Source organism: Taudactylus pleione, unplaced genomic scaffold (genome assembly GCF_031769625.1).
Source record: "Taudactylus pleione unplaced genomic scaffold, aTauple2 ptg000046l, whole genome shotgun sequence".
Lineage (NCBI taxonomy): Eukaryota > Metazoa > Chordata > Amphibia > Anura > Myobatrachidae > Taudactylus > Taudactylus pleione.
This window is the reverse complement of record NW_028284448.1, coordinates 5,453,231-5,479,523: the sequence shown is the minus strand read 5'-3', so window position 1 is coordinate 5,479,523 and position 26,293 is coordinate 5,453,231. Positions and strand designations below refer to the sequence as shown.

The 26,293-nt window shown below is 42.6% G+C and overlaps 1 protein-coding gene across 2 annotated transcripts in view; it reads right to left on the bottom strand.

The window, feature by feature from the left end:
- Window positions 1-26,293, bottom strand: part of CRYBG1 (crystallin beta-gamma domain containing 1) — a 396,888-nt gene that overhangs the window by 127,231 nt on the left and 243,364 nt on the right. For both annotated transcript variants that reach the window (XM_088460440.1, XM_088460441.1), the window contains one exon: window positions 24,169-25,979. In XM_088460440.1, coding sequence (XP_088316566.1) covers window positions 24,169-25,979 — 1,811 coding nt within the window. The remainder of the gene's footprint in view (window positions 1-24,168; window positions 25,980-26,293) is intronic.

Below are 26,293 nucleotides of genomic sequence, written 5' to 3'. Positions count from 1 at the left end.
GACCCTTTAGTTTGTCGTTTTGACTTACGTAAACTATTCAGCTTGGAAGAAGTCTGTCTTTTGGTTTTCCACTGAGGACGAAAAGACTGAAAAGAGAGACTTTCTTAGTTCTACTATAGGACGTAGATGCAGACCTGCTGACTTTAACGCCACCAAAGTAGAGATTATGCTATCCAGCTCTGCTCCAAAGAGTACCTTTCTATGAAAAGGTAAGACTTCCAGCGCCCTTTTTGATGCTGTATCAGTTTTCCAAGACCTTAACCACAGTGCTCTACATGCAACTATGGATGCTGCTGATGCCTTAGAAGCTAAGATTCCAGCATTTACTGCAGCTCCTCCCAGGAAGTTGTTTCCTGTATATGGGAAATATTAAACATCTGTTCTCTGGTAGCATTTGGTAGGGAATTTTCCAATGCCCCCAATCCATTTACCAAACTGCTTTAGCGACCCAGGCTCCATCTATAGCTGGATGGGTAACCACTCCAAATGCTGAAAAAAATCGCCTTAAGATAAGCTACAATCTTTTTATCTGCAGAATCCTTCAGATAAGAAGCTGATGGAACAGGCAATGTAGCCTTTTTGATCAGATGCGTTACCTCCCACTTAGCACATACCGAAGGTGGGAATGGGCACAATGATTTTATTCTCTTATCAACATAAAATTGCTTATCAGGGTTTCCCCATGCCTCCTCAATAAGCTCAGTGATCTGTTCAGGAAATACCATTTTGACCACCTTTCGGTGTTGATTAAATATTGGAGGCTTTTTACTATGAGTTGTTTCATCATCCTGAATATCTAGGATTGATCTAACCGCCCTCACCAAAGAAGTAACATCCACAGTAGATGGATGATTCTCCTTTCCAGAAGAAGATCCTGGAGAGGAATCCTGTGCATCATCAGACTCCTCTGATGATGCGTCTGAATCCATATGTTGAACAGAATTAGATCAAGACAACTTACATTAAGGTGCTTTAGTCACTACCGGTCTGATCTCAACATTAGCTGGCGCCATATTCTGACTAATATGGCTATCAACATCCTTAATAGAGGAATACCCATGAGGTGAAAACATATGTGGACACTCCATCCAAGGAGGCATCGTTGGTGTAGCCAAACGATCCACCACCTGCATCATAACCTGGGACAAAGAAGCAACCCAAGATGGCTCTTGTCCAACAACAGGTATACCAGACTGGTAAGGTGGCTCTTTATAATAGAGCACACAAACCCTCCCTTTATGTCCTGTGAGGACACATATGCCGCACATGATTTACATGAAACCGACAAAGGTGGCTCCCCCTCCTGCTTCCCTTTATCTTTAGACATGTTTAAAGTAAAGGTAACAATTACAAAGTAATGTTACAGCGTTCACAAATTCTAATGAATGTGAAGCACTCAGAAAGAATATTGACAGTTATTATTGACAGATAGAAAGAAATCATAGTCAGTCAGCAGCTAGCAACAATCACATACAATGCATATGTAATATAATTACATTGGGCTCAAAATCAACGCAACGCAACGCAAAGTACTAGTAGGTTATAGAGCACTGTATACCTTAACCAAAGGAGAGGTATACAGGGAGACTGACCCAGACTCTCCTGAGACCAACACCTACCAGGTGCACTCTGTGGACCGTGAGCATCTCATACACGTGAAGGGTAGGTGGAGCAACCCAGGCGCGCAAAACCTATTCATCAGGACTGCGTCTGGGTCGGGGAAGGAGTTGCCGAGCAGCGCCTACCTCCCCTAACCTGCATTAACCAACCGGGTACGTTGGCCTCACGGCAGCAGATATGTGTCTGCTGCCGATCCCCGGCATCAGACGATAAGGCCCCGGGCTGGTGTAGTAAGGATGCGGACAATCCCTGGTACTTACAGCAGTGGCTTCTGGTGCGTCTCTACACCAGAAGCAAGGACTGCCGCGCACGATTCCCCACAAACGAGGAATCGCCTTACCTGACATCTCTGAGCATCCAGTGCAGTTCAGGTCGCAGCATTGCTGCTAGCTAAGCTCAGCCACGACCCGCCGAAATCACCAGCACAATTACTGATGTTGCGGCCCGGCGGAGGTAAATGGAGTCGCAGTCTGTGCGTCTTAATACAGACTCTTAGTACTGCCAACTCAAGCAAACAAAAGTAAAATAAATCATAAAATTAAAGCTCAGGACTGCCTAAGCAGTCCCCTGTACAAAAGGTGCGTCTGAATCCTGCCACACCAAACAAACAAACTGAAGTCCTATGGCTAGGGGCGGGGTATATATGGAGGAGGACCCGGGGCATTCTGGGAGCCAAAGCTTTAATGGTTTGGTGCCTGGTCTTCCAACCATAATATCCCCCCATGGTATCCCTGTGGATCCCTATGGCCCCCTGAAGAAGAAAGTATAAATTCTGACATTTTTGTCATATTTTTGTTTGCAGCAGAGACTTCAATGATCCCAAAATGTACACTTCAATGCTACTATGTTATTGTAAGCTCCACAGTATGACTACTGGAAAAAAAAATGTCAGTAGCACCATTAGCCATCTAATGGAGAAATACATAAGCAATTCATTGTGAGCTCAATGAGGGTATTTTCCTAAACAAACTGTCACAGAACACAATGTTCTTCTGTTCTTGTCATCAGCTATACAGGTGTACAGCAAGCAATACACAGATAGTAAAGTGCCTTCTTAAAAATACAGTGGTTACTGAGGCTAAAAACACAAATATGCTGTATTAATCAGTAGTCAGTCTACTCCTTCTAGCCAAGTCTGTTTCATTGTTCATTACTTTGCAGACAAGCACAATTTGGATGAAGAAGAGTAGCACAAAAAAAATAATTCTCTATATAACTACCAAGAAGTTAAACCCATGGTTTTGTAGATATAGGAGTCAAACATATGACATTATACAGTAGGCTGGCTAGCCAATGTTGGCTGTTAAAATCAAGGTCAAATATTCTCAGAAAGGCCCAAATAAGTATATTGTACAAAAATATTGGCCTGGAGTTTTTCATGTACGACCAGTGAAGGCTTGTGATATTTTTACTTTGTTAGAAAATGGTAACCAAGTATGGTAATGCAGAAAGCTTCTCCACTATATCTGCAATGTAAAAGTTTATACTTGTTCTGGTTGTTAACATATATGTACAATAACTTATGTTACAGAGCTTCTCCAGTCATACAAACTGGGTTAAGTGCAAGTGTTGGCTTCATTCCTGCTGTTAAATATAAATCTAGCAAGACACCTACATGCACATCAAAACAGACACACCATATACCTGTAGGGTGCTCTGATGGAGAAAAATACTGACAGCAAATATCCCGGGAATATACATATATAAATTATTCCCCAACACTTTGACAGTTCCATAACTTTAATGTGTAACTTTTTCAGTACAATCATTGCTTTGTCCTAAGGAAAGTACACTGAAACATTTACCTAACAAAGTTTTGCATTGATCAAAGTGTAATAGTATAATTTATCCATGTATAAATATCTCCAAGGACTTATCCTCATAAACTATATATGTCAACATAAGTAATTGGCATCATCAGTTTTCAGTTCAGGTTACCATTTCTTGCTTACATATTCTTTGAGGTTTTAATAATTGATTTATTCTACAGCAGCTGAATAATTAGCAAACACAGAAGCTGGGAGACCGTAATTGTGTCAACCTTGAGACTATAGAGTAGCACTTTAATGTATACAGTGCCTCATTAGTAAAGCTGATCAGACATACTGTACTGCAATATTGCAGTAGGCTTATATTATTGAGGGCAAAGTCTCAAAACACCACCTATGCTCTGTCGATTAGCTCATCGTTTTTAGATGTGGTTAGCAGAGGTTTGTGATCAGCCTGTAGTTGCTGTAATTGTCCCAACAGAACTGGCAGGTATCTGATTGTTCAGTCCGAGTGGCAAATAACTTGATCATGTCTGATATGGTCAACAGATCATGCAGGATTGTACCATATGTAATTGGCAAAACTAAATACGCTCTACCCAATACAAAGAATGACCATACTATAAAAAGTAAATAACTACATTCTATTTCTCTTTTAAAGGTATACACAAGATGTACAATATAGATTATATTTATCATTTCTAAATGAATACTTAATTGTGGTACAAAAATTTTGTCTACATTTAGGATACACTGCAATGTACATATTAGTCATGTATATTACCAAAGGCAATATCCAATCACACACTGCCATATAATGCTGCCCATCCACTACAAGATGTGGGGATGATGGCACGATTACGACGCTGTCATCACCCGCGGGGTGAAGTGCATACACTGAACGTTCAGTGTATGCAGATCAATCATCTCCGAACATGGCAACCTGACGGCAGTCGTCAGGTTGACCAATATGTTCGGGCAATGACAGATGTTAAAAACGACCAGCGGGCGCGTGCATCGCTGGTCGTTTTTAACATTTTACTACCCGATTTGCGGGCGATTACCAAGCGATGGAGCGATAACTATGGTCACTATCGCTCAATCGCTAGGTTTAATCGCCTAGTGGATGGGCAGCATAACTCACCAGTATTTCAACTCTCCAATAAATAAACAAGAAAACAGAAGCTATAATAAAAGCTCCATTAACCACAGAATACAGTAAATGGTTATTGTATTATCATTATGGAAAGCTCTAAAAATAATCTCACTAGTTTCAGAGATTGGAGAATACATAAACACCATGGTGAGGAGTGAGATTTTCCATTTATTTTTATAGACAATGCATTAAAATGGGCTTTTTGTGCCCACTGAGAATACATTGCACTATTCAAATAAAATCATGGAATCCCAAGAACAGGCCTCCCGGTTCTGACAGACAGGTTTAAATTCTGATTTCCCAAACAATCGGCCGGATTCAGTTTTTTAAGCAGATTCCCGAGGTTTGGGAATATGCGCATGTGCCGTACCCGTATTGTGCAGTACGGGTCTGCGATATTACTCGCAGTTCGGCAGAAGACAGTCAGTGATTTAAAGTCTGCTGCCGTTTTGGGCCACTTAGCCGCCGACGTCATGCATGGGTCACTTAGCCGGCCAATGGTATCGCAGATGATTCGATATTACGTTCTAGAATGCAACTCAGATCAGTAATGCATGCAGAAGGCATGATGCTTCCTACTGCATTACCATATAAGAGCTATCACAGCTGCTACCATGTAAGCAGCTGTGACCGCAGCTGAATCAGGCCCAATGTTAGGTTTGACGAAATGTAAACTTTTATATTTTCCAACAACTGGAAGTCAGTTTCTCACTGATGGTAACTAGATTATATATTTATTTGTGTCTCTTATACATATATTAGCTTAACGCTGTTTATTGGTTTTTGGAAATTAGAGTTCTTAACGAAAATAGTGAATAAAAACAGTTTTCCCATAAAAAACAAATGAATTCAAATTAATTTGTGCCCATGGTCCCAGAAAGTGTATGAAAATACTGTTAAAAAGCGTGGTCTTTCCAGATGTTCTCTAAATACATCCTCTTCATCTCCACTTCTCAATACTGCCAACAACTACTGCCCTCATGATATAAACTTTCTCTCTTGCTGCATCATATAAGATAAGATAACTCACGTCTCCAACCATGTTACCAAATACTTGCCAGATTTGTGGCTGTCCCCTATAAAGGGACAGCCAGGTCAGCGCTGCGATGGCGTGGAACAAGCAACTGGGTGTAATTTCATCATCGTAGTCCCTCCCCCACTATACAATGACGTAATTCAGTGCAAATCACGCCATCAGCCGTCCGGACCAACCACTTCACTCAGGAAGTGGGTGGCCACGAGCAGCCAGCAGATGAACTCCAAAGACGACTACTCTTCCGGGCGCCCAGGAGAGCAATCAGAGACATTCCAGGAGAGTAGCCAAGTGTGCATTACCAGCTGTTTTAGCATAGGAGATGAGATCCTGACCCAGAATTACAATAGTATGCACACAGAAATTGCAGTGACCTGTCATACGCATTGAGCTCCCTATGGGATAAGTACAATGTCATCCTATATGATTTTTTATTTTTTTTATATTTTGTTAGGAAAACAGTATATTATAATACAGATAGATATAAAGTTATCCTCAGCGTAATAAAACAAACAGAGAAAAGCCATATAACAAGATATTCATATATTTTTGCAGTAAATAAATCTACGTATAGATTGCAATTGTAGACACAAATATCAATTACATATATAGTTACATATACAGTTACTGGACTGGCTACAGTTAGAGTGGGGGTCAAAAAGGAGGGCCATTATCAAGAACTTCCAAATTAAACCATGACATTGGAAACATCTCCGAAAAGTGAAAAGTGATGGGGATAAAGTATGAATATAAAAGTGCCTACACACTTACTGATCTGGCCGATTCTGATGCATCGGAACGACAGATCGTGTAAAAAATGCCCAAATCATGAGTCCCCTCTCATGATCATGATGCGATGCGCATCCCCGCTGGTCGCACATTGCATCGTCAGATCTGCCCTGCTGTAGGGCAGATCTGCCAATCTGGGACACACATGCACTGGAAAAAGTCTGGATGCACAATAGATCATTTGTAAATTGGACACTTTAAACACCAAATCGTGTGCAGAGCTGCCGGGGCAGAGTTTCAAGGGAAATCGTACACTATGTCGGAATGTGAGCAGATCGCCAAGTGTGTAGGCACCTTTAGGCAACGAGGTGCCAAAAAACTTTTCAGTAAGGTCTTCCTGATTGGTGAACGTCTCTGTCCACTCCATTGTAAACAGAAATGTAATAATGTAAGAATAGGTGGGTTAGGGTCAATCCATTGTGAGAGTATGGTTTTTTTTGTGGCCGCAGCCAGTTTGGTCAGAAGTAGCCGATTTCCTTTTGTCAACCCAGTTGAATGTGTGTTTGCATATATGTTCCAGAAGGCCCAGTCTTTAGAGATTACAAAATACATTTTTAGAACCTCTTTAATATAACGATTAAGCTCACCCCAGAATATCTGTATACGGGGACAATCCCACAGGCAATGCATAATACCTGCATCAGGGGCTGAGCATTTATAACAGTTGGCGTTAGGTGCATCACCAATAATGTATATCAATTTAGGGGTGTAATATGCCCTGAGTAAAATTTGGAGATGCATTTCAGCATAAGAGACTGAACCCAATTGGTTGTTCATTTTAAGACATGAATGAGTAATAGTCTCTATAAAAGTTTGCGGTAAGACCTCTTTCCATTTCGCTAGTCCTGTAGTATTTGACTATAAGAGGTCGGGCACAAGAATATATATATATATGTATATATATATATATATATATATATATATATATATATATATATAAAAAAAAAAAAAGAAAAGGTAGAAAAAGGGCCATGTGGTTTGCGACGCATCATCCAGCGCCCAATATAAGTCAGCCGCCAAAAAAAAACATGTAACATGGTTTGAATATAGCTCATTGCCTGTAAATAAGGGTATAGAGGGACAAAAATGGGGGGAAAATTCTCTTGCAGCAGAGAGCGAGTGAGAGGTTGGAGTGTTTGGTCATGTAGAAATTGATAAAGATACCTAAGGCCACTGGTATGCCAGCGTTGGAATTGGGCTGAGTTACCAGGTGGGAAAGAGGAATTACCCCATAATGGTGAAAAAAGCAAGGACAATTTGGATAGGTGGGATTGTGATCGAATAGTACACCATGTTGTACTTATTAAAATGTTTTCTTTAGCTGCGGGAGGTAGAGAAATAGGGTGGGTGTGTAAAAGATACACCACCAAGTTACTATGAGGAGTAAAAGCCTGCTTCACAGAGTGCATGGTATAATGGTTATGACCCCCAATCCAATCCATGGCCATTCAATAATTAGCTGCCAGGGCATATTGTCAGGGGCATGGCAGGTTTACACCACCCAAATGTGTCTGCTGTTGCAACTTAAACAGTGAGATTCTGGGGCGTTTTCCTGCTCATATGAATTTCTGTAGGGCTTGATTAAGGTCTCTCTTATCTGGGATAATTGGCAACATTTGGAGAATATAAAGAAATCTGGGGAAGCTCATCATTTTATAAAGGTGGCATCTGCCTATGTAAGACAGCGGGAGATGGGCCCATTTATTGAAATCAGTGTATGTTTTTAACAACAGTGGAGTGTAGTTAACGGCAAATAATTGAGAAGGGTGTGGAGGAATACTGACACCTAAGTGAAGTACCTATCTGCCTACTTAAAGGGAAAGGAGTTTCCCCATCCTGCCTTGGCCTCCCCAAAAAAGGCCAAGGCCTCTGTTTTAGCATACTTAATTTTAAAGCCCGCTATCTCCTCAAATACTTGGAGGATTTGCAGAAGGAGCAGTATAGCTTCCTTGAGCTTAGACAGTGAGCCTAATATTCTGGGAAAAATTCCATTGGCTAATTAATTCCCAATAATCATGTGACTGTCCCCTTAAAAATCAGACCCTAAGGTCGCTTCCTGCTCCCATACAGAGTAAGGCAATGGCAGCTGTCCACACAGGAAGACATGAGGGAAAACAGAGACGGTGGACAACGGATTGGTTAAGAGACCACCAGGTGGCGCTTAACAATTTATAATTGATATGGTCAGATTAGTATTTTATTTATCAGATTTTATTGGATCATTTGTTTCCCACATTTTTATTGTTTAACAAGTCATAAATCCCAATTGACAAAAGTGTGGCAAAGAGAATACCCGACATTGCATATCTTGTAGTCTAAAAATGCAATGTGTAATATTTTTTTTCAGAATTATGTTTAGATGTATCCCTTATGAACAGATGAAAAAAAAGTGTTTTATATCAAAACAAGAGAATCAAAACAAAAAACACAATTGTATCTTAACATGGATTCCTCCTTAAATCAATCAATATGCTCTTGTGCATGTTATTTCCTTTGCAGTCAAATTCATTATAAAAGTTTTTCTTGAATGATATTGATAGCCGAAAGATTTTATTGTGCTCAATCACTGTAGTTTATACTACTCTTGCTATAAAACTTTGTAGGTATGTTGAGTTAAAAAGCTAGGGAGCATGCCTGTGCTCAGATTAGTGCACTACAGAAAGTCTTAAAGGAAATAGTTACCTGTCAGATATTAAATAAGTCTTCTTTCTGAAGAAATGAACAAAGTCTAAATATAGCTGAGCATACAAAAATGGTTTGTGTCATTGCAGAAATGTACCGATACTGTAATCTACAGAGATCCTCCCTGTTACTATGGTACGGGTGCTGTATTTAGGGTTAACTACATTACAGTGGTGAAAGTGTTAATGGACAAAAGTACACAACATGGGCATGGCAGACTGGTTAACAATTAACTAAAAGGCTCAATTGCTTTACAGTAACCATAAAGATTCACCCAAAGTACAGGGGTGATAAAAATATTTTGCCTGCATTATACAACAAGCCTTTGATGTATCATATTTGGAACTACATTAAAGTGAAGCCACACAAGTAAAACAATGATTGCAGGTGCTTGCAGCAGGTGGATTTTTCACGATTGTTTTCAACTTTAATTTAGCAACTTTTAAATATGGCCCCCATTTTCAAGTACCCCAAATTTGCTGGGATAGGTTACTTTCAACAACAAAAAACTCCTAAATACTATTCTGCACCACTTATTAATAAACGCTATTTAGCAGCTATTGAGCCCGTTTAAAAACACCAAATACCTTCAGCAAGCCAAATCGGGGGGGTACTATAGCTAAACCCCATGTCAGAGCATCATTTGGGGGGTGTCAGGCTGATTTCCCCAAATCTGACAGCACTCTCTGCCTGTTCAAGTTTCGCCGGGTCCCGTTTTCGCCTACTTTCAAATTGAATACGGGGTAAAGCGGGCACGCGCGCAATACTTTTCCGCCTGCAAAACAGGCGAAGTAGGCTGAAAGTCCGGGGAGGCGAAAAAGTATTGCGGGTCCGCTCTAATTGAATACGGCTCTAAGTGTATTATAACACGAAGTGTAATTTATGTAACCGTTAAAAAAAACAGTTAAACAAAACGTAGAACATCATCAGCAACCAGGTAAAATCAAAAAAGCCATAATATTACAAATGTACTTTCTGGATATGCTTAGAACTTAAGCGGGCCATACACTGTGTGATAAAGCACCCGATCCGACGGATTGGTACAATTTGGCTGCTATATCGCACACATTGTACCGAGTGCGGACCCCGTGGGGTCGTACATCACACCCCCTGATCTTACTGCAGGATCAGTCGATCAGGGGATGCAATGTGCAATCCCATGCAGCGCTATGCGGGTGGGGGAGAGGGGAGCCGACATATCGGGCGGTCGGCCACCCGATCGCACCACTTGTGGAAACTGTCCGATATGTCGGATCCTCGCATTGCACGGTGCCATCGCACTGCGAGAGGCTCAAACCAAACCCTTAGAGCTATGTGTGCAGATGCTAGGAGCTTAGGAGATAAAATCTCAGAGCTAATAGCAATAGTGACTAGGGATGATCTGGATATTGTAGCTATTACAGAGCCATGGTGCAATGAAAAACATGACAGGGACATAGCTATACCGGGATATACTTTATTTAGAAAAGACAGAATGGGAAAAATTGGAGGACTGGTAGCAATGTACTGTATATGAAAAATAACATAAAAACTACTTCATTACAAAATATTGCAGAAAAAACTGAGGCCCTTTGGGTGACCATAGAAACAGGGGAGAAGGACATTATTCGCACTGGGGTGATTTACAGATCACCAGGCCAGGAGGAGGAACTGGACAGGAACCTTTTGCAAGACTTCACTAAAATTACTTTAAAAGGAGAGGTAATAATCATGGGACAATGGATTGGCTCTGCACACTGGATCTTTGTAGGTGGTTTGGGTAGTGCTACAGTAAGATACAGGTCGCCCTGACCTGGAGGTATAGTATAGGTAAAAAATAACCATAAGGTTTATTCACTGCGCTCTTCCCTTGGTGGATTGGTGTATGTCATTATACAGGAAATTAATGTGTAAGATGCTGGATGTCTCTATACCTGCGTTAATCGTACATTACTATGAGACTCAATGTTAGCTGGAAAGGTATACAGTCGGGAAGCCGGCTGCCTTAATACCGGCAGCCGGCTTCCCGACTGTCATATCCCGGCGAGGGTGAAATGCGGGGTGTCTATATCTAGACGCCTGTCATTTCCCCGACGCCGGGAGACAGGCGCCCCCGGCATCCCGATCGAAGTGATGCCGAGCGACACGAGCGGACAGCCGCGAGGGGGGGGGGGGGGGTTGGTTGAGGGCATCCGGGGGATGGGGGTGGACTTAAAGGTAGGCACCCCCCCGGGAGGGTTAGGCTAGGGGGAGGGAGGGTTAGGCGCCCACGGGGGACTTAGGTTCAGGCAGCAGGGAAGGGAGGGGTTAGGGTTAGGCACCCCTAAGGAGGGTTAGGGTTGGGGGGTTAGGTTAGTAGATACTTACCTTAGGACGATCGGGATTTCCAGCGCTGTCGGGCTTCCGCTGCCGGGCTCTGCTGGTTTGTCGGGCTGCCGCTGCTGGGATTCGATCTCCCAGCCATGCGGCAGCCGGGATATCATACCGATTCCGCTGGAAAGCCTTTAATGTAATTTCAATTTACATCAACAACATAAATGTTGTATTTATAGAACACCAGTGGGTCCTATGTGATAAGTTAAATTCTTATACAGTGTAAGCAAATGGTCAATGTTACAGTCACTGAAATGCTGATTATGCTGTGACACATATCCTAGTGCCTTGGCGTATAATCAGTGTTGTGGGTAGGGGGGGTTGCTTCAATACCTGCGAGGTGTTAATCTCTCTTCCTGCATGCAGTAACTTAAAGATAGTACCTTTAGTTCTCGTTGGAGAGCGGCGTCCAGTCTCTCTTGAAGTTGTAGGTGCACTTCTTCATCCTGGTGCTGGGGATCTTTGGGATGATCGGTTTCCTCTGGCTTAAATGGCTGTCTTCTCCTACCATGGGACACCACCTCCGGTATGCCTTTTTCTGGTTTTACGTGGAGTGACCGTCTGGGGAACTGCCTGGCTCTGGAGGTCGTAGCTCCCTTTGGCCCATTTGTTGGGTCCGCTGCGGGTCTCCTTCCCCCGGCCTGAGAGCTGCTGCCACCCGTCCTCCTTCTGTTTACTTACGGGTCTCGTTCACGTGACTGCCGGGAGGTCCTGTTCACGTGACCGCGGCTGCTTGCTATCCGTGTCTGTTTTGCTGAGTGTAATTGTTGGGGGTTAGGGGTGTGGGGGTCGTGTTTCAATGCGTTTCGGCTGTTCAGCCTTCAATCTACCAGATGTAAATTAGGAGGGCATTTTTGCAAATTCCACTAGAAGTGGGGCCTTCCTAAATGTCTTGCAGGGAGCATCCCTCAAGCAACTGGTGAGGGAGCCCACTCGCAAAGATGCTAAACTAGACATCATACTCACAAATGGTAATAAGATATCAGATGTAAGTGTTGGAGAGAACATAGGATGCATTGAGCATCAAGCAGTATGGTTTAGTATAAAGACAGGGCTCGACTCATGCCACACAAGAGTTCAGGAAGGCTAATTTTGCTGAGATGGGGAGATGTGTAAGCTATTTATTGCCAGATTGGAGGAGTGCAGGAGAGGTGGGAAAAATTAAAAAGTGCAATACTGAAAGCAACAGATCTTTGTATCAAAAGGGTTCACAAAAGAAGTATCAGCTAGTGTGAAAGCAAAAAAGAATAATGAAGACAAATGGGGGCACTTCTACTAGCAGTTTTTAAGACGACGGCACGATTACAACATTGTAATCGTGCTGTCGTTTCACAGTCGGTGCTGTGCCTACACTTAACGATCAGTCGTTCAGTGTAGGCACATCAATCATCCCCTAACATGCTCAACCTGACGTTATCGTCAGAGTTGACGAGCATGTTCGGGCGATGACTATTGTCGGAAACGACCAGTGGGAGTGCGCATTGCTGGTAGTCTGCGACATTAATATGCCCGATTCATGAGCGATTGAACGATAACAATATCGTTATCGTTCAATCGCTCATAAAAATCGGCAGGTGGATGTGCGCCTAAAGAGGTGTATCTTGTCAGAAGGAAGTAGGCCAAGAAGGTGATAAGATGTGAAAAGGCACAGGCTGAAGAGAAAATGGCCCAGTCAGTAAGTAAAGGGGCCAAAATTTTTTTTTAAGTATATAAATGAAAGAAGAAAATCAAATGGAGGAATAATAGGAATTAAGACAGACCATGAGAGTCTTGTGGAGGGAGACAAGGCCACAGCAGATCATCTAAATGGTTATTTTTGCTCGGTATTCACTACAGAAGAGGGCAAGGGGCCACAGTTAAATTGCAAAGATATACATGAGGTAGTTACAAGTATACTTAAGAGGAAAAGGTTCGAGCAGAACTGACAAAACTGAAAATGAACAAATCAATGGGGCCAGATGGGATACATCCAAGGATACTAAAGGAGCTTAAAGGGGTGCTGGTAACACCATTAACAAAATTATTCAACCAGTCTCTAGCTACTAGAGTAATTCCAGAGGACTGGAAAAAAGCAAATGTAATCACATTGCACAAAAGTGGAAGCAAGAAAAGGCAAGTAACTACCGACCAGTGAGCCTTACATCAGTTGTAGGGAAAGTAATGGAATCACTATTAAAAGAAAAACTTGTGGAACATCTCAAACCAACAATTTACAGGATCTCAAACAGCATGGGTTTACTAGGGAGAGATCATGTCAAACAAATCTTATTGATTTTTTTGACTGGGTCACTAAAGTACTAGATTAAGGGGGGGCATATATGTAGCTTATCTAGACTTTAGTAAGGTTTTCGACACTGTCCCACATCGCAGATTGATAAATAAACTTGAAAACTTGGGACTGGATTCTAAGATGGTTAAATGGATAAGAACTTGGTTGCAGAATAGGAAACAGAGTTGTAGTAAATGGAGTGCAGTCTCAGGAGGGAATTGTGACAAGTGGTGTAGCACAAGGTTCTGTACTTGGAGCAGTGCTTTTTAATCTTTGTTCGTGATTAAAGAGAAACTATGGTATTAAAGAGAAACTATGGGCCATAACCAATTAGCCCCGAACACTGCTCGGGCGCTAATTGATCCCCGTGATCAGCGAAAAACGGGGATTTTTCGCTGATTATCCCCGATATTTTTTTCTCCCTATCCTATTATTTCGAGCAAAATAATAGGATAGTTCGCCCGTTAACGCATAGGAGCCGCAATTAGCTCGCAGACCTATGTGTTCTCGCCCTTTTTTGGGGACACATCAGGTCCCGAAAAAAAAACCCTGATAAATGCCGTTGTCAGGCCGACTTCGGGGCTAATTGGATACCCCGAGCAAGCCCCGTGTGAGCCAATTAGCCGCGGTAATTTACCGCTGCTAATTGGATATGGCTACATGCCTTTTTGCAGAGGACACAAAAATATGCAACAGGGTAGACACACCTGGAGGAGTAAGACAAATGATGCAGGATCTAGGTAGACTAGAGGAATGGTCAAGAACATGGCAACTACAGTTTAATGTTAAAAAATGCAAATCATGCACTTGGTTGGGTCTCAAGACCCCAAAAGCTAAATATAGTGTTAAGGGTACTCGAATGGAAACTACAGAGGAGGAAAGAGATCTAGGAATCACTATTTCAGGTGACTAAAAGGCAGGTAAGCAAGGTAATAAAGCAGTGAGGAAGGCAAGTCAGATGCTTGGTTACATAGAGAGAAGAATCAGTAGCAGGCAGGAAGAAGTAATAATGCCCCTGTATAGGTCATTGGTACGGCCTCTTCTAGAATACTGTGTTCAATTCTGGAGGCCACATTTCCAGAAGGATATAAATACATTAGAAACTGTACAAAGAAGGGCAACTAAAATGGTGCAAGGTCTACACCACAAAACTTACCAGGAAAGACTAAAAGATCTTAATATGTATAGTCTGGAGCAAACAAGGGAAGGTGGGACATGATAGAAACTTTCAAATATCTCATGGGTTTTAACAACGTGCAGGAGGGAGACATTCTTCCAAATAAGACAAGTATAAGAACACGAGGACATGCACTGACACTGTACGAAGGTAGACTCAAAGGAAATTTGAGGAAAAATGACTTTACAGAAAGGGTAGTAGATAAGTGGAATAGCCTTCCATCAGAGGTGGTAGAGGCGAAGACAGTAGAGCTATTTAAACATGATTGGGATAAGCATAAGAATATCCTTACAAAGAACTGAGGGTCACATAGGGTTGATGTTACCAAATGGGTAAAAAAAAGGCAGACTAGATGGGCAAAGTGGTTATTATCTGCCGTCTATCTTATAGAAATTCCATTGGGCTTGTTAGATAATTTCCCTCCTGTAGTGCTATTTGAAACTTATTAATAGTTTTAAATTGTAATGATTCCTTAAATCCATAAAGTTCTGAAAACAGGGTATTATTTTGCAAAGAATTACATTGAAAAGACAGCAAACAGACAACATGTCAAACTTGCCATTTAGACTGCGTGCCCAGTGACTAGATCAAAGTCTAGACAATACAAGTGGTCAAATTGCATGAGATTCGGCCTTTTAGCCCAACAATTCCCAGTTATACGTCTGGTGCAACTGAGGTTTGTTAGAGATGGTAAAAACTGATGGCACACACAAAGCCAATATCGATCATCTTCTAGCCAGAGTCATAATCAGTTTCAATAAGATTATTATTGGGCAATCTTCGGGCAGTATTTGGGGCCCCAGTGGCAGCTGTTCCTGGAGACTGTAGACACTGGCTTCAGGTGACCTGCGCCGCACGGTATTGCCTACTTCTCCTTCAGTAAAACTTCCTTCTGAATCTTGCTGGTTCTGTGCAGCTTTGGACGGCTGCAGTAAATGCCTTGTAGCTGAAAGCACTGCAGAAAATCAGGTAGGGAAAGACTGTGTAGAGTACAGGAGGAGAGAGCGTTCCCGCTGGGCTGTTTCAGCGTAGCACTGCGCCCTGCCCGATTTGAAAAAGCTAAAATGCCCTCTACCCTTAAGGAGGCGCCCCAGCACTCTGCTGATCACAGCCTGACTCAGACGAGCCTGTGGCGCCTCACCTCCCACTGTTCCTTTCTCTGTACCGAGGGGGCCCCCAACAGGCCGCAGTGTCCCACACAGGGAAAATTGGGGAGGAGCAGCACACAACATCTATTCACAGTGCGGGGAGAACTTGAGGGCAGTCCAGTGAGTGCTAGGCATGCCTCTTGTAATGATGGAAGGTGCAGCACATGCAGAGAGAGGGGCATGCACACACATATGGGGTGGGGGGCACAACGCACATACATATATGGGGTGGAGGGCACAATACAGAACATACAGCCCTGGGTGGCGTAAGGACCAGTGCAACACATACATGGCCCGATTCAGCTTGGATCGCAGTTGCTAATACGCACGCAATCAGCCGATTGTTGAGTTGCGCGTACCAGCCACTGCGGTAACGCAGACCCATCGCAGAGTGATTGACAAAAAGTGCAGTTTGTGTGTGGCAGGCGGGAGAACGCAGGCATGCCAGTACGTTTGTAAACAGTTTCAGGGGCGTGCATAAATTAGCCACTGCAAAGCCATAAGTAGTATGAGGTCTCATAGCGTGCGTGGCTGTTAGTAATTGCTGAGTAAGGTCAGGGCTTGTGCAAGTGTGCGTATGGGTCCAATGGTACTGGATTGTACCGATGGTTTTGCTATTCTGCTAAACATTACGGATGTGCGTATGGTAAAGTAGGCGTCCTTATGTGGTTCTGAGTTTGCATTGCGATCGCAGTGGTTTGGCTTGCTATTTCAGTTGAACTGTGTGCGTATGCAATGTTGTGATCCGTAGTGAATCAAGCCCACAGATAAGGTAAATGGGGTGGGGACCATAGTCAGAATAGTTAATTGATATGATTATTTATTAATTATCTATTTTGAATATAGACCCCATTGACCCTCCATGCCAAATCAACCACGAAAGGTAAGCAATATAACCCACCAACTCCAGTTTTGATGATTTTAGATATACACTCTACCACGTCAGCTAGAAAGCCCTGCCAAATTTACATTTTCTATTTACTCATACAGTAGTATTTTTTTTGTTTTTTTTAGTTCTAATGGCTTTAAGTTAGATGTAGAATGGCAAAAAATGTAGCTTGAGTTCAGTAATTCAGTAATTGGGTTAGTCTTTGTTCCTATAAAACTTTTCTCAAACTTAATACAGTGAAGTGTCAAAAGTCATGGGATAGATGCCTAGTATTGTGTATGACCCCCCTCTAGCCTGGCGAAGTGCAGCAACGCGACGTGGCATCAATTCCACAAGTGGACAGAAAACCTCTGGAGAGATGTTAACCTATGCCGTCCGGATAGCTTCCCACAGCTCCCTGATATTTGTAGGTGCAGGATTTTGGGTGTAAATGGACCTCTCCACCACTCAATTGGGTTCATTTCGAGCGAACGTGGTGACCACACCATTTTTTGGAAATGTCCAGAATGCTGCTTGAACCAATTCTAGACAACTTGGGACCGATGACATGGTACATTATCCTGCTGAAATATTTAATCATCGTGGGGTTACATGAAGTCCATGAAGGGCGTTTTTTTTTTTTTTAACCAACCCCCCCCCCCCCGCCTCCTTGGCAGCTATGTGCTTGCGGGCAGATCTGAATCAGGCCCTCTGTATTCCGGACAATTTTATCGTACACCATCGCATCGTATTTGTATTAATACTTTTCAGGTACTATAAAGTATATATAGAGAACCAATGGGTTATTTAACCACATTTCTGAGAAAAGGGTTATGCAATTTTTGCCATTTTCTTTTTTTGGCAGATTTTGAAAAGGGTATATTTGAGGGCGAGGTATGCTGCCAGGGACTGGTGGTGGATGAGTTGTGTGGTAAGCGAGTAAAGGTGAGTGAGGGATATCTGTGGGTGAGATACTTGGTCAGTGAGCGACGTGAAAGGGTAATACATACCCCCAGCTTGACGGGATGCCGGCGCTCAGAACACTGGCGCCAGAATCCCGCGACACCAGCATCCCGACGGTAAGTATTGGGGTTAGGTGGAGGGTTAGGCTGTGGTGGGGGGGGAGGTTAGGTTTAGGGTACTTACCTGCAGGTGTCAGTAACCTAACCCTATCTGGATGCTGGCGTTGGGATCCTGTGCGCCGGCATCCCATACCGGTGAAAGGTATTACTAGGTAAGAGATACTGTAACCTGCATTGATGGATAAACAAGAGATAATTGAGTATGTGTGTGTTGTATTTGGAGAGGGATAAGTGCGGTGGATGAAGCAGTGGAGTACAGGCAGTAATATTTACAGCGGACCCAGTTTGTCTGTGCCTGCGCTATTCACTCCTTCATGTAACAGTGAAGACAATCTGGACATAACAGAACTAGAGAATAAATGCAGCTGGTGTTTTCACCTTAATGAAATGTGTGCTCTGCACTCACCCTAGACATTTCAGTGTTTACAATAACATTGACATCTGTATGGAATGGCAGTTTTATGGTGCATACACACGGTCAGATTTTCTGTGAGATTTGAACGATTTTAAAAAATCATTCAATCGTTCATATCTGACAGAAAATCTGACATGTGAGCCTGTAACAATGATCGATGCGCATTCCCGATTGTCAGATAACGATATCTGACATCTGATGTGTTTGCAGTCAGAGTTGGTCAATTTCGTTCATTTTAATACAGTCTGAAATCGTTCAAATCATTTGTAAAATCGTTCATCTGACATATCTGACGGTGTGTATGCACCATAACATTTTGAAATACATGTCAATTCAAAAATTCCAGTTATAAGGTGCTAAATAAAATGTAACTTTGTGTGCTATATACATAGCTGTAGTGACATGTGCCTCCACTAAGGTTGACTACTATCACCCCTGCCACAATGGGAGCTATGGCTCTGGGTATTGTGGTTGTTTTGTGATAATAGATGTCATTAGAGAGACACCCTAATAAACAGTCCTGATGGACTACAATATCTTTTCACTTTATTACAAATAAGAACTTTAATAACCTTCTGAATTTAAAAACACATCACATTCACCACTACACTGTACCAACATTAAATGTAGTTGCAAAATTTACACTGAGTCATTGCATCTACTGTAATCACCAATTAAGTTTTGTTTCAAATGTTATAACAGGCTACCTGACACATTTCAAGTGTGACCACACGTTGTTATCCTTTAAAAGGGTCGCACATTGACCAAGTAAAGCTGGGTACACACTCAACGATGCGAGTACCTAGCGATGCAACGGGCCAACACATTGGGCGGCCAGTACACAGACCACAGATTCTCAAACTCTGTCCTCAGGATCCCAAACAGTGCATGTTTTCCAGGTCTCCTCACAGAAGCGCAAGTGAAATAATTAGCTCCAACTTTGGATCTTTAAATATGTGTAAGTGAGTAATGACTACACCTGTGCACCTGCTGGGTGACCTGAAAAATGTGACCTGTTTTGGGTCAGTTTGAGAACCACTACATTAGATGATCCAGTGCCCGGCCACCTGATACATCGGAACCAGCTGCATCCCCCTGCATGGGGTCGTCAGTCGCATTGCAAGATTTAGCTGCATGTAAGGACGGCCTGACGAAGCGACTGACAACCAAGAGTGCACATGGCCAGACATAGTGGGTACACATTTGTCGAGTTTGATGATATGTCGGCCCGATCCATCAGATCGGGCGAAATATCGTCTAATGTGTACCCACCTTAATAGACACCGATATGAATTATTGGCAACTATTTTATTGTAAATAAAGTGTTACAAGCTTAAACAAACAATATTAGGTGTAAGGCTAAAAAAGGCACAAAGCTCTTCTGCAGAGAGGTCTTCATCATATCAGTTAACCCGTCGCACTGGTTGTTATTGTTGTGCCCCATGATAGAAAAGGTCTGTTCAGATGTGAAAGTGAACCAAAAAACACTGGGGAACAAATACTTTCCAACAACTGGGAGTTAGAAGTCAGGGCACTGGTTTGGCGCTTACAAATCAAGGAGTGTGGCCCTGCAGGAAAGGGGCATGGCCTCGTTTTCATCACTCTGGGGCCATGCCCAGCACTCCCAGAGATGAAGGTCTGCTCCCATGCTCTCCTCCTTATTGTATAGATGCCAACTCCTCCACTTGGGGATGGCGGGACAGTCTCTGAAGAGCAGGGCAGTTGGGGGGTATGGGAAGGATGAAAATATCCATTTCTTACGTCAATTTCTGTGCTGCATTCTCATATGTTTGTGAAATTTCTCTATGAGGTAAGGTTTTGAGTGACATGCAATTTATTTTTTAAAAACCTTATATATACAGTACACCTAAGTTTGATATTATGATCAAACTTTAATAAGTAGCTTTGTATGCTTTTCTGCTCTACTTTGCCTCATTAATGTATCTCTCAAGAGTCTAGCAGTAGTCAGTCAGCAAATTGGGGCACAACTTGCCTTGGTAATGCTTTTCCATGTTAGATACGAGCTCACTGTGTTTGTTGCTCACTGCACTCATGTTATGCAGAAAAAATAGCAAGTAAGAGTCCAAGAAGTTAACCTATTTGACATATTGCACCCTATGCTTTGAAAGGGGGGGAATTCAATTGTTTTTTGGGCACCCGTAAGACATGGGCAGCCAACGGGAGCTATCCAATTGTTTCTGCCGATGGGCACGAGTGCCACGAACACCCATTATTTTTGCTTGCACCCTACACTTGCATTTGTTTGACACCACTACTGACTATACAATAGTGTGAGCCAAATGGAGAGGATACAGCGGCAGTGCAGGAGGACTTGTTGCTATGGGGCTGTGATGTTGTTGCTGCACGAGTGAGGACGTGTAGTTACAGGGGAGAGAGGCATTTGTAGCTACATGGGCTGGCCAGACCCCCTGTGGTGGCACATCCTGTATTGCAGTATTGAAAACACTTTTGTCTCCAGTGGGACCTTTTAACAATGCTGCAATGCCTTTTCTACTAGTGAATGGTATGTATTGGACATGCTTAAACAAGTGAAATTATATTGTGGCCCCTTCAATAAGGGCAATCTCCCACTGTGGCCCTCGAGCTAGAAAAGATTGTGCACCACTGCTCTAGAAGATGCCAGTACAGGACAAGGTCATTCAGCTATGCAGAGTGAACCCCAGACCTGCACTTCACATACATAGGGTGCAACTGTACTACCAACCACAGTAGCAGGTTCCAATAATGGTTTTGGTTTGTTTCGTGATAAAAAAAAAGCGTAAGGTTGCTTTTATGTAACATGGGTGTTCTGTTGTCTTCTTTCAAAGTTAAAGGGAGTACTAAATATACAAGACATGGTCTTTGCAAAATGCACAATCAACTGTACACACCAACTTGTAGACAGGCATTCAATACAGTGTATGCTCGCACAACATATTATAGTGTTCATTCTAGCACCCTGCACCTGTCACAACCCGTGCAGTTCCTCTTTCCTGTCTGGGTTGTCGCTGTCTGCTCTGGCGACTCTAGCACACTCAGCTGATGCAACACACTGCTGAGATACAGACCAGAGAGCGACACCCCAGAGAGGAAAGAGGAACTGCACGGGTTGCAGGGTGCTAGAATGAATGCTAATGCATATGATATAATGTACATACTACATACATGCGATGTCCTGCCTTCACCTGAACATAATGTGTATACACAACCACTACAGACACCATGGCATGTTTTAAAAAGAACTCACACAATGCAAACTTCTTAGCCCCGCCCCATTTCCTTATTGGCCCACCATGGTCACGTGACCCACAGTAGTGGTGTCCATCATGGGTGCAATCCACTGGTTCCCAAACTGGGTGCTATGGCACTCTGGGGTGTTGCAGGCCAATTGCACGGGTGCCAATTAGTTGTCCAGGATTGAATCAAAATATTTATGGTCAATGTGATATGCAAAACCAATGCTGTTGACCGCCAATCATAAAATATGTGGACAAACAGAAGCACAATCCTGTCCACCACCACATAACTGAACCTAAGGATGACAGGTAAGTATAATTTACTTAAATTAATAATTTTTGCAGAATTTCTCAATAAGAAACTTTTAGCCTAGAGGTGCCTTGAAATATGCCGATACTATAGGGGGCCGTGATTCAAGAAAGTTTGAGAACCACTGGTTAAATCTGTCGATGGTCAATGGTTTCCTGCCATTGATGTAAAGTACTGATTGGACCATCAATGGCCATCTCTAATTTCTGAAATGATTTTCTTTTACCAGATAGAAATGGTATAGCAACAAATCTAATTCCTATTATTCAGTCATGCTGTCTGACAGTTGTGTGGAAAATCAAAATTTGTGTGGGCAGCTTTAGAGAACATTCCATGATGCTGGGAGTCGCTGCTAAAATATATTTGGCATCTGCCAAGTCTGTCTTTGCTCACATCAATGCATAGTGAGGTGTGGCAGACACACAATATTCCGATGAATATGAGCCAAGCGTTACATTAAATGAATTGTGTCAGCAGTGTTTACCATTGGCAGATTCAAAATTATTAATGGTAGAAAATATTCAACATTATTTGTGTTGTGGAAAGCTTCACATAAAATGTAAGTGTATAATTATTATACTGCCACATGCTGTATTTTATACGTAATAATCTTAGTTACCCTAACATTATTATACATGCAACACAATCAACCTGCACTGCCAAGCTTTGCATCCTGTAACGGCACAGTAGTTTGCTTCTCAGAATATTTATACAATCAAGCCTAGTGCCCCATTACTTGAACAAATTCAATTTGCATTTGTTGTGATTGAATAAGAAAGGTATCTAGTTTCATTGTAGTTTTAGATTTACCTATGATGTCACTCTGGTATAAATTATATTCATATTGTCTGTATTCAAAACAAAATATTAGCAAAAATGTTAGAATACAACAAGATTTTGGAATAGGTTGCACTGATAAAGCCCAATGCATCAATAGTGCAACGAAAACTCTTTGAAAAGCCATAACTAAATGCTTCGGCTTTACAGTTCAACATAAAGCTCTAATTTTTGTTTGCACAAAAATGCACCTACAAACTCACATTTCTATAAGGAGTCGCATGCTTCTTAAGACATATGCAACTATAAATTTAGCACATAAAGCATAGGAGCAGGACTTCTCACCATCAATTTGTAAAGGACAAAGACATGCTTCCTAAAAAGCGCATATAAAAAGGTATATAACTCTCAGCAGGATGTATTTCTCTATGGGGAGTGGTTACCTTACATCTGCACAGAATCAGTATGCTTTAACGCCGGCACATCCCAACAGCGGAAGCCCGGCAGGGGTGAAGATCCCGAAGCTACAAAAGGTAAGTACAACTAACCCTATTATACCCCCCTAACCCTCCTTTAGGGGTGCCTAACCCTAACCTCTCCCCCAAGTGCCTAACCCTAACCCCCCTAAGTGCCTAAACCTAAACCCCCCCCCCTCCCCACAGCCTAAACCCGAGTCTCCCGGGGGTGCCTAACCCTAACCCCCCCTTCCCCTAACCCTCCCGGGGGTTGCCTAACCCTAAGTCCCCCCCGGGAGCCCCTAACCTAACCCTCCCCCCAGCGGCTGTCCACTGTCGCACTCCCGGCGTAGGTCTAATGACAGGCGTCAGGATTTCGACGCCTGTCATTAGTACCTTGCCGGGATTTGACAGTCGAGAGGCCGGCGGTCGGCATTGCGACCGTCGGCTTCCTGACTGCATCCCCTTGCTGCACTGAGCTCACACCTGATTATAGAAACTATTTAGTTACAATCAATGTGTTCAATAAAACAATATTGGCTAAGTTAATATTAAAATTAAGCTACATCCAGGGAGATTTTTTTTTCATCATGTCATGCCAGTTCAGGAGTGACTGAGGAAACTGTTCCAGTCCGTCACATGCCTGTATCTGCTATTCTCTTTATAACCACATCCAATTCACTAACGAGGAGTTGTAAAGCGTCTAGGTATGATTGGGGGGGGGGGGGGGGAGAACAAAAACATCTTCCATAGCCTAAAACTGCGTCAAGTGACAACAAATACTGAATGTGTAACATAACAATGGCAATGTGTAAGGATGCTGCAGAACAGTTTTACAAACTACATCATGAGTGATAATGGTAAAATGTTATTTTAGGTTTCTTGCTACAGAAAATAGATTTTTTTTCATTGCTTTCAAAATATTACTACTTTTGACTAACTGTTATATAAAAATTCTACAATAAGCATTACGGACAGAAAAAATATGACTCATGTTGCGCACATGCTTATATATCGAGCAAATACTTACATATTAAGCTTTGAGGTTACTGTGGACTTGGAGCTGCCATTTAGAGGAGTTTGGGGCTTTGAAGCAAGTAAATCAGGGGATTGGGTAGGACTATCCAAATCAGCACTGCTGTGAGAATGCTGTCTCTGCACTCCCTGGATGTTCTCCTGTTTTGTTCTCCTGTCCTGAGAGAGAATACCTGCAGCTGTTGGACTGCTATCCGCAGCAGTATCACATGAGGTTTCCCAACCACGTCCAGTTAAGGATTCAGAAACAGATGCCTTTTCCACGTAGGCGTCTTTTGTTGTAGAAACAGGAACAGCCTGGTTAAACTCAGTTGCTTTGGCAGAGGCTGCTGCAGCTTGATTTCTAAACAGAGGATCTCTAGCCTGTGCTTTGCGAGCTGTTGGAGAAGAGGGAACCCAGGCAGACTGACTTTTTTTCCTCATAGGGCTGGAGGCTGGGTGTTGCTGTTTATCTTTGTCTGATTCACCCTTGGGCAACAGTTTGTGATTAGCTCCCGCCTTTATTTCTTGGTTGGTTGATGCAGTGCAATTAGACTCTGGTGACAGAGGGACAGGTTTTATATTACTATCAGGAGAGGTGGAATATTCCCTAACCCCTTCAAAGTTATACTCAAAAACATTGTCCTGCAGTGGAGTGTTTTCGCTTTTCTTTTCATCATTTTGACTACTCTGAGACCTTAGCGAGCGTCTCTTCTTGTTATTTTTTCTGTTAATGGGGCTTTTCTCCATTGCCTCTCCGTTGCTGCAGCCTCTTGCCGCTGTTGGAGAATTTGTTCCACCGGTTTTACTTAGGTAGATATCAAAAGCTAAAACCTTTGCATTACTTGTGCTGTCAGTGTCACTACAATTGTGCCCCCCTGGCTTTTCTTGCTCTGATCCAGCAAAGATGTCACTCTCCGTAGGACTGAGAGCAGGTGAGGAGTCACTTACACTTACTGATTTATTTGATCCGTTACTGCCATCTACCGTATCACTAGACAACTTCAATTCAGCTGGCACTGCCTCTTGGTACAAAGTAGAATTGCGTGATGCGACCTGTACTGTTAATTTTGCAGTATTAACTTTTTCTGTGCTCTCTGGCTTCTGAACTGGTCTATCTAGTAATTTAAATTTTGAGTCTGTTACTTTGCTGGAGAATTTGGCAGTTTTTTTGGTCAATAGTTTGGGTGGCTCATCTTTAGCAACATTAATTTCTTGTGAAAATACCTGCAGTCTTCTTACACCGGACTTTGTTTCATCTGTAGAAATTCTCTTTCCAGGTGACTGTGTCAGGGGCCGGACACTCTTTTCTGTGCTACTTTGCTTGTCCACTTTAGGAGCTGTGCTCGGTGTAGGCTTTTGACTAGTATCAGAAAAGGCTTCAGTGAGAAGAGGAGGACTTTCAGCTACTGCAACATTGGTTTCCACAACCTCTTTAACTGAAGCGTCACTTTCTTTATTCTGATTATTAAGGTCAAGGTTACCATTAGTAGTTTCTTTTTCACTTTGACATACAGGTATTGCAGTTTCCTTGGAGATGTGCTGGGGAAGCTGATCTGATACAGCCTCTACATTGCTAGTGCCAAATGCATGAGTTTGTTCTTTGGTGCTGGAAGTTACTGAGATCTGAACTCTCTTTCGCTCCCTTGCAGTCTCTTTTTCACTGGACTTAAAAGTGAGTGTCTTTTCATTTGTAGGGCTAATGGCTGACTCACTGATACCTTTGCTCTGTTTCTTCTTACTGGAGTTAAAGAAATTTCCAAATTTCCCCAAGACAGGTTTCCTTGTGTTGTCTTTCTTTGGCGATTCTGCAGATGGTGATCTAGACTGAAAGGAGGATAAAAAAAATGGTTAGGTATAAAATTGTTATGTAATAACAGAGGAAAACATAGTAGCTATTTTCATCTATAGGGTGTAGCTTTTCCGCTATGCTTCCCGATTTCAAAAGGGCAGAATGCACCCTGCCCTTTTGCCGGCGCCCCACTAAAACAACATGAAAAGGTGCCGTCTCCACCCGCGGGCCGCAGTGTCCCGCGGGTGTGAAAAATAGCTAGTCAGCAATCACAACTGGTGAATAGATGCTGTGCGCATGGCATCTTTTCACGGAGAGAGGAGAGCTTGAGGGTTTCCTGGCATGTCTG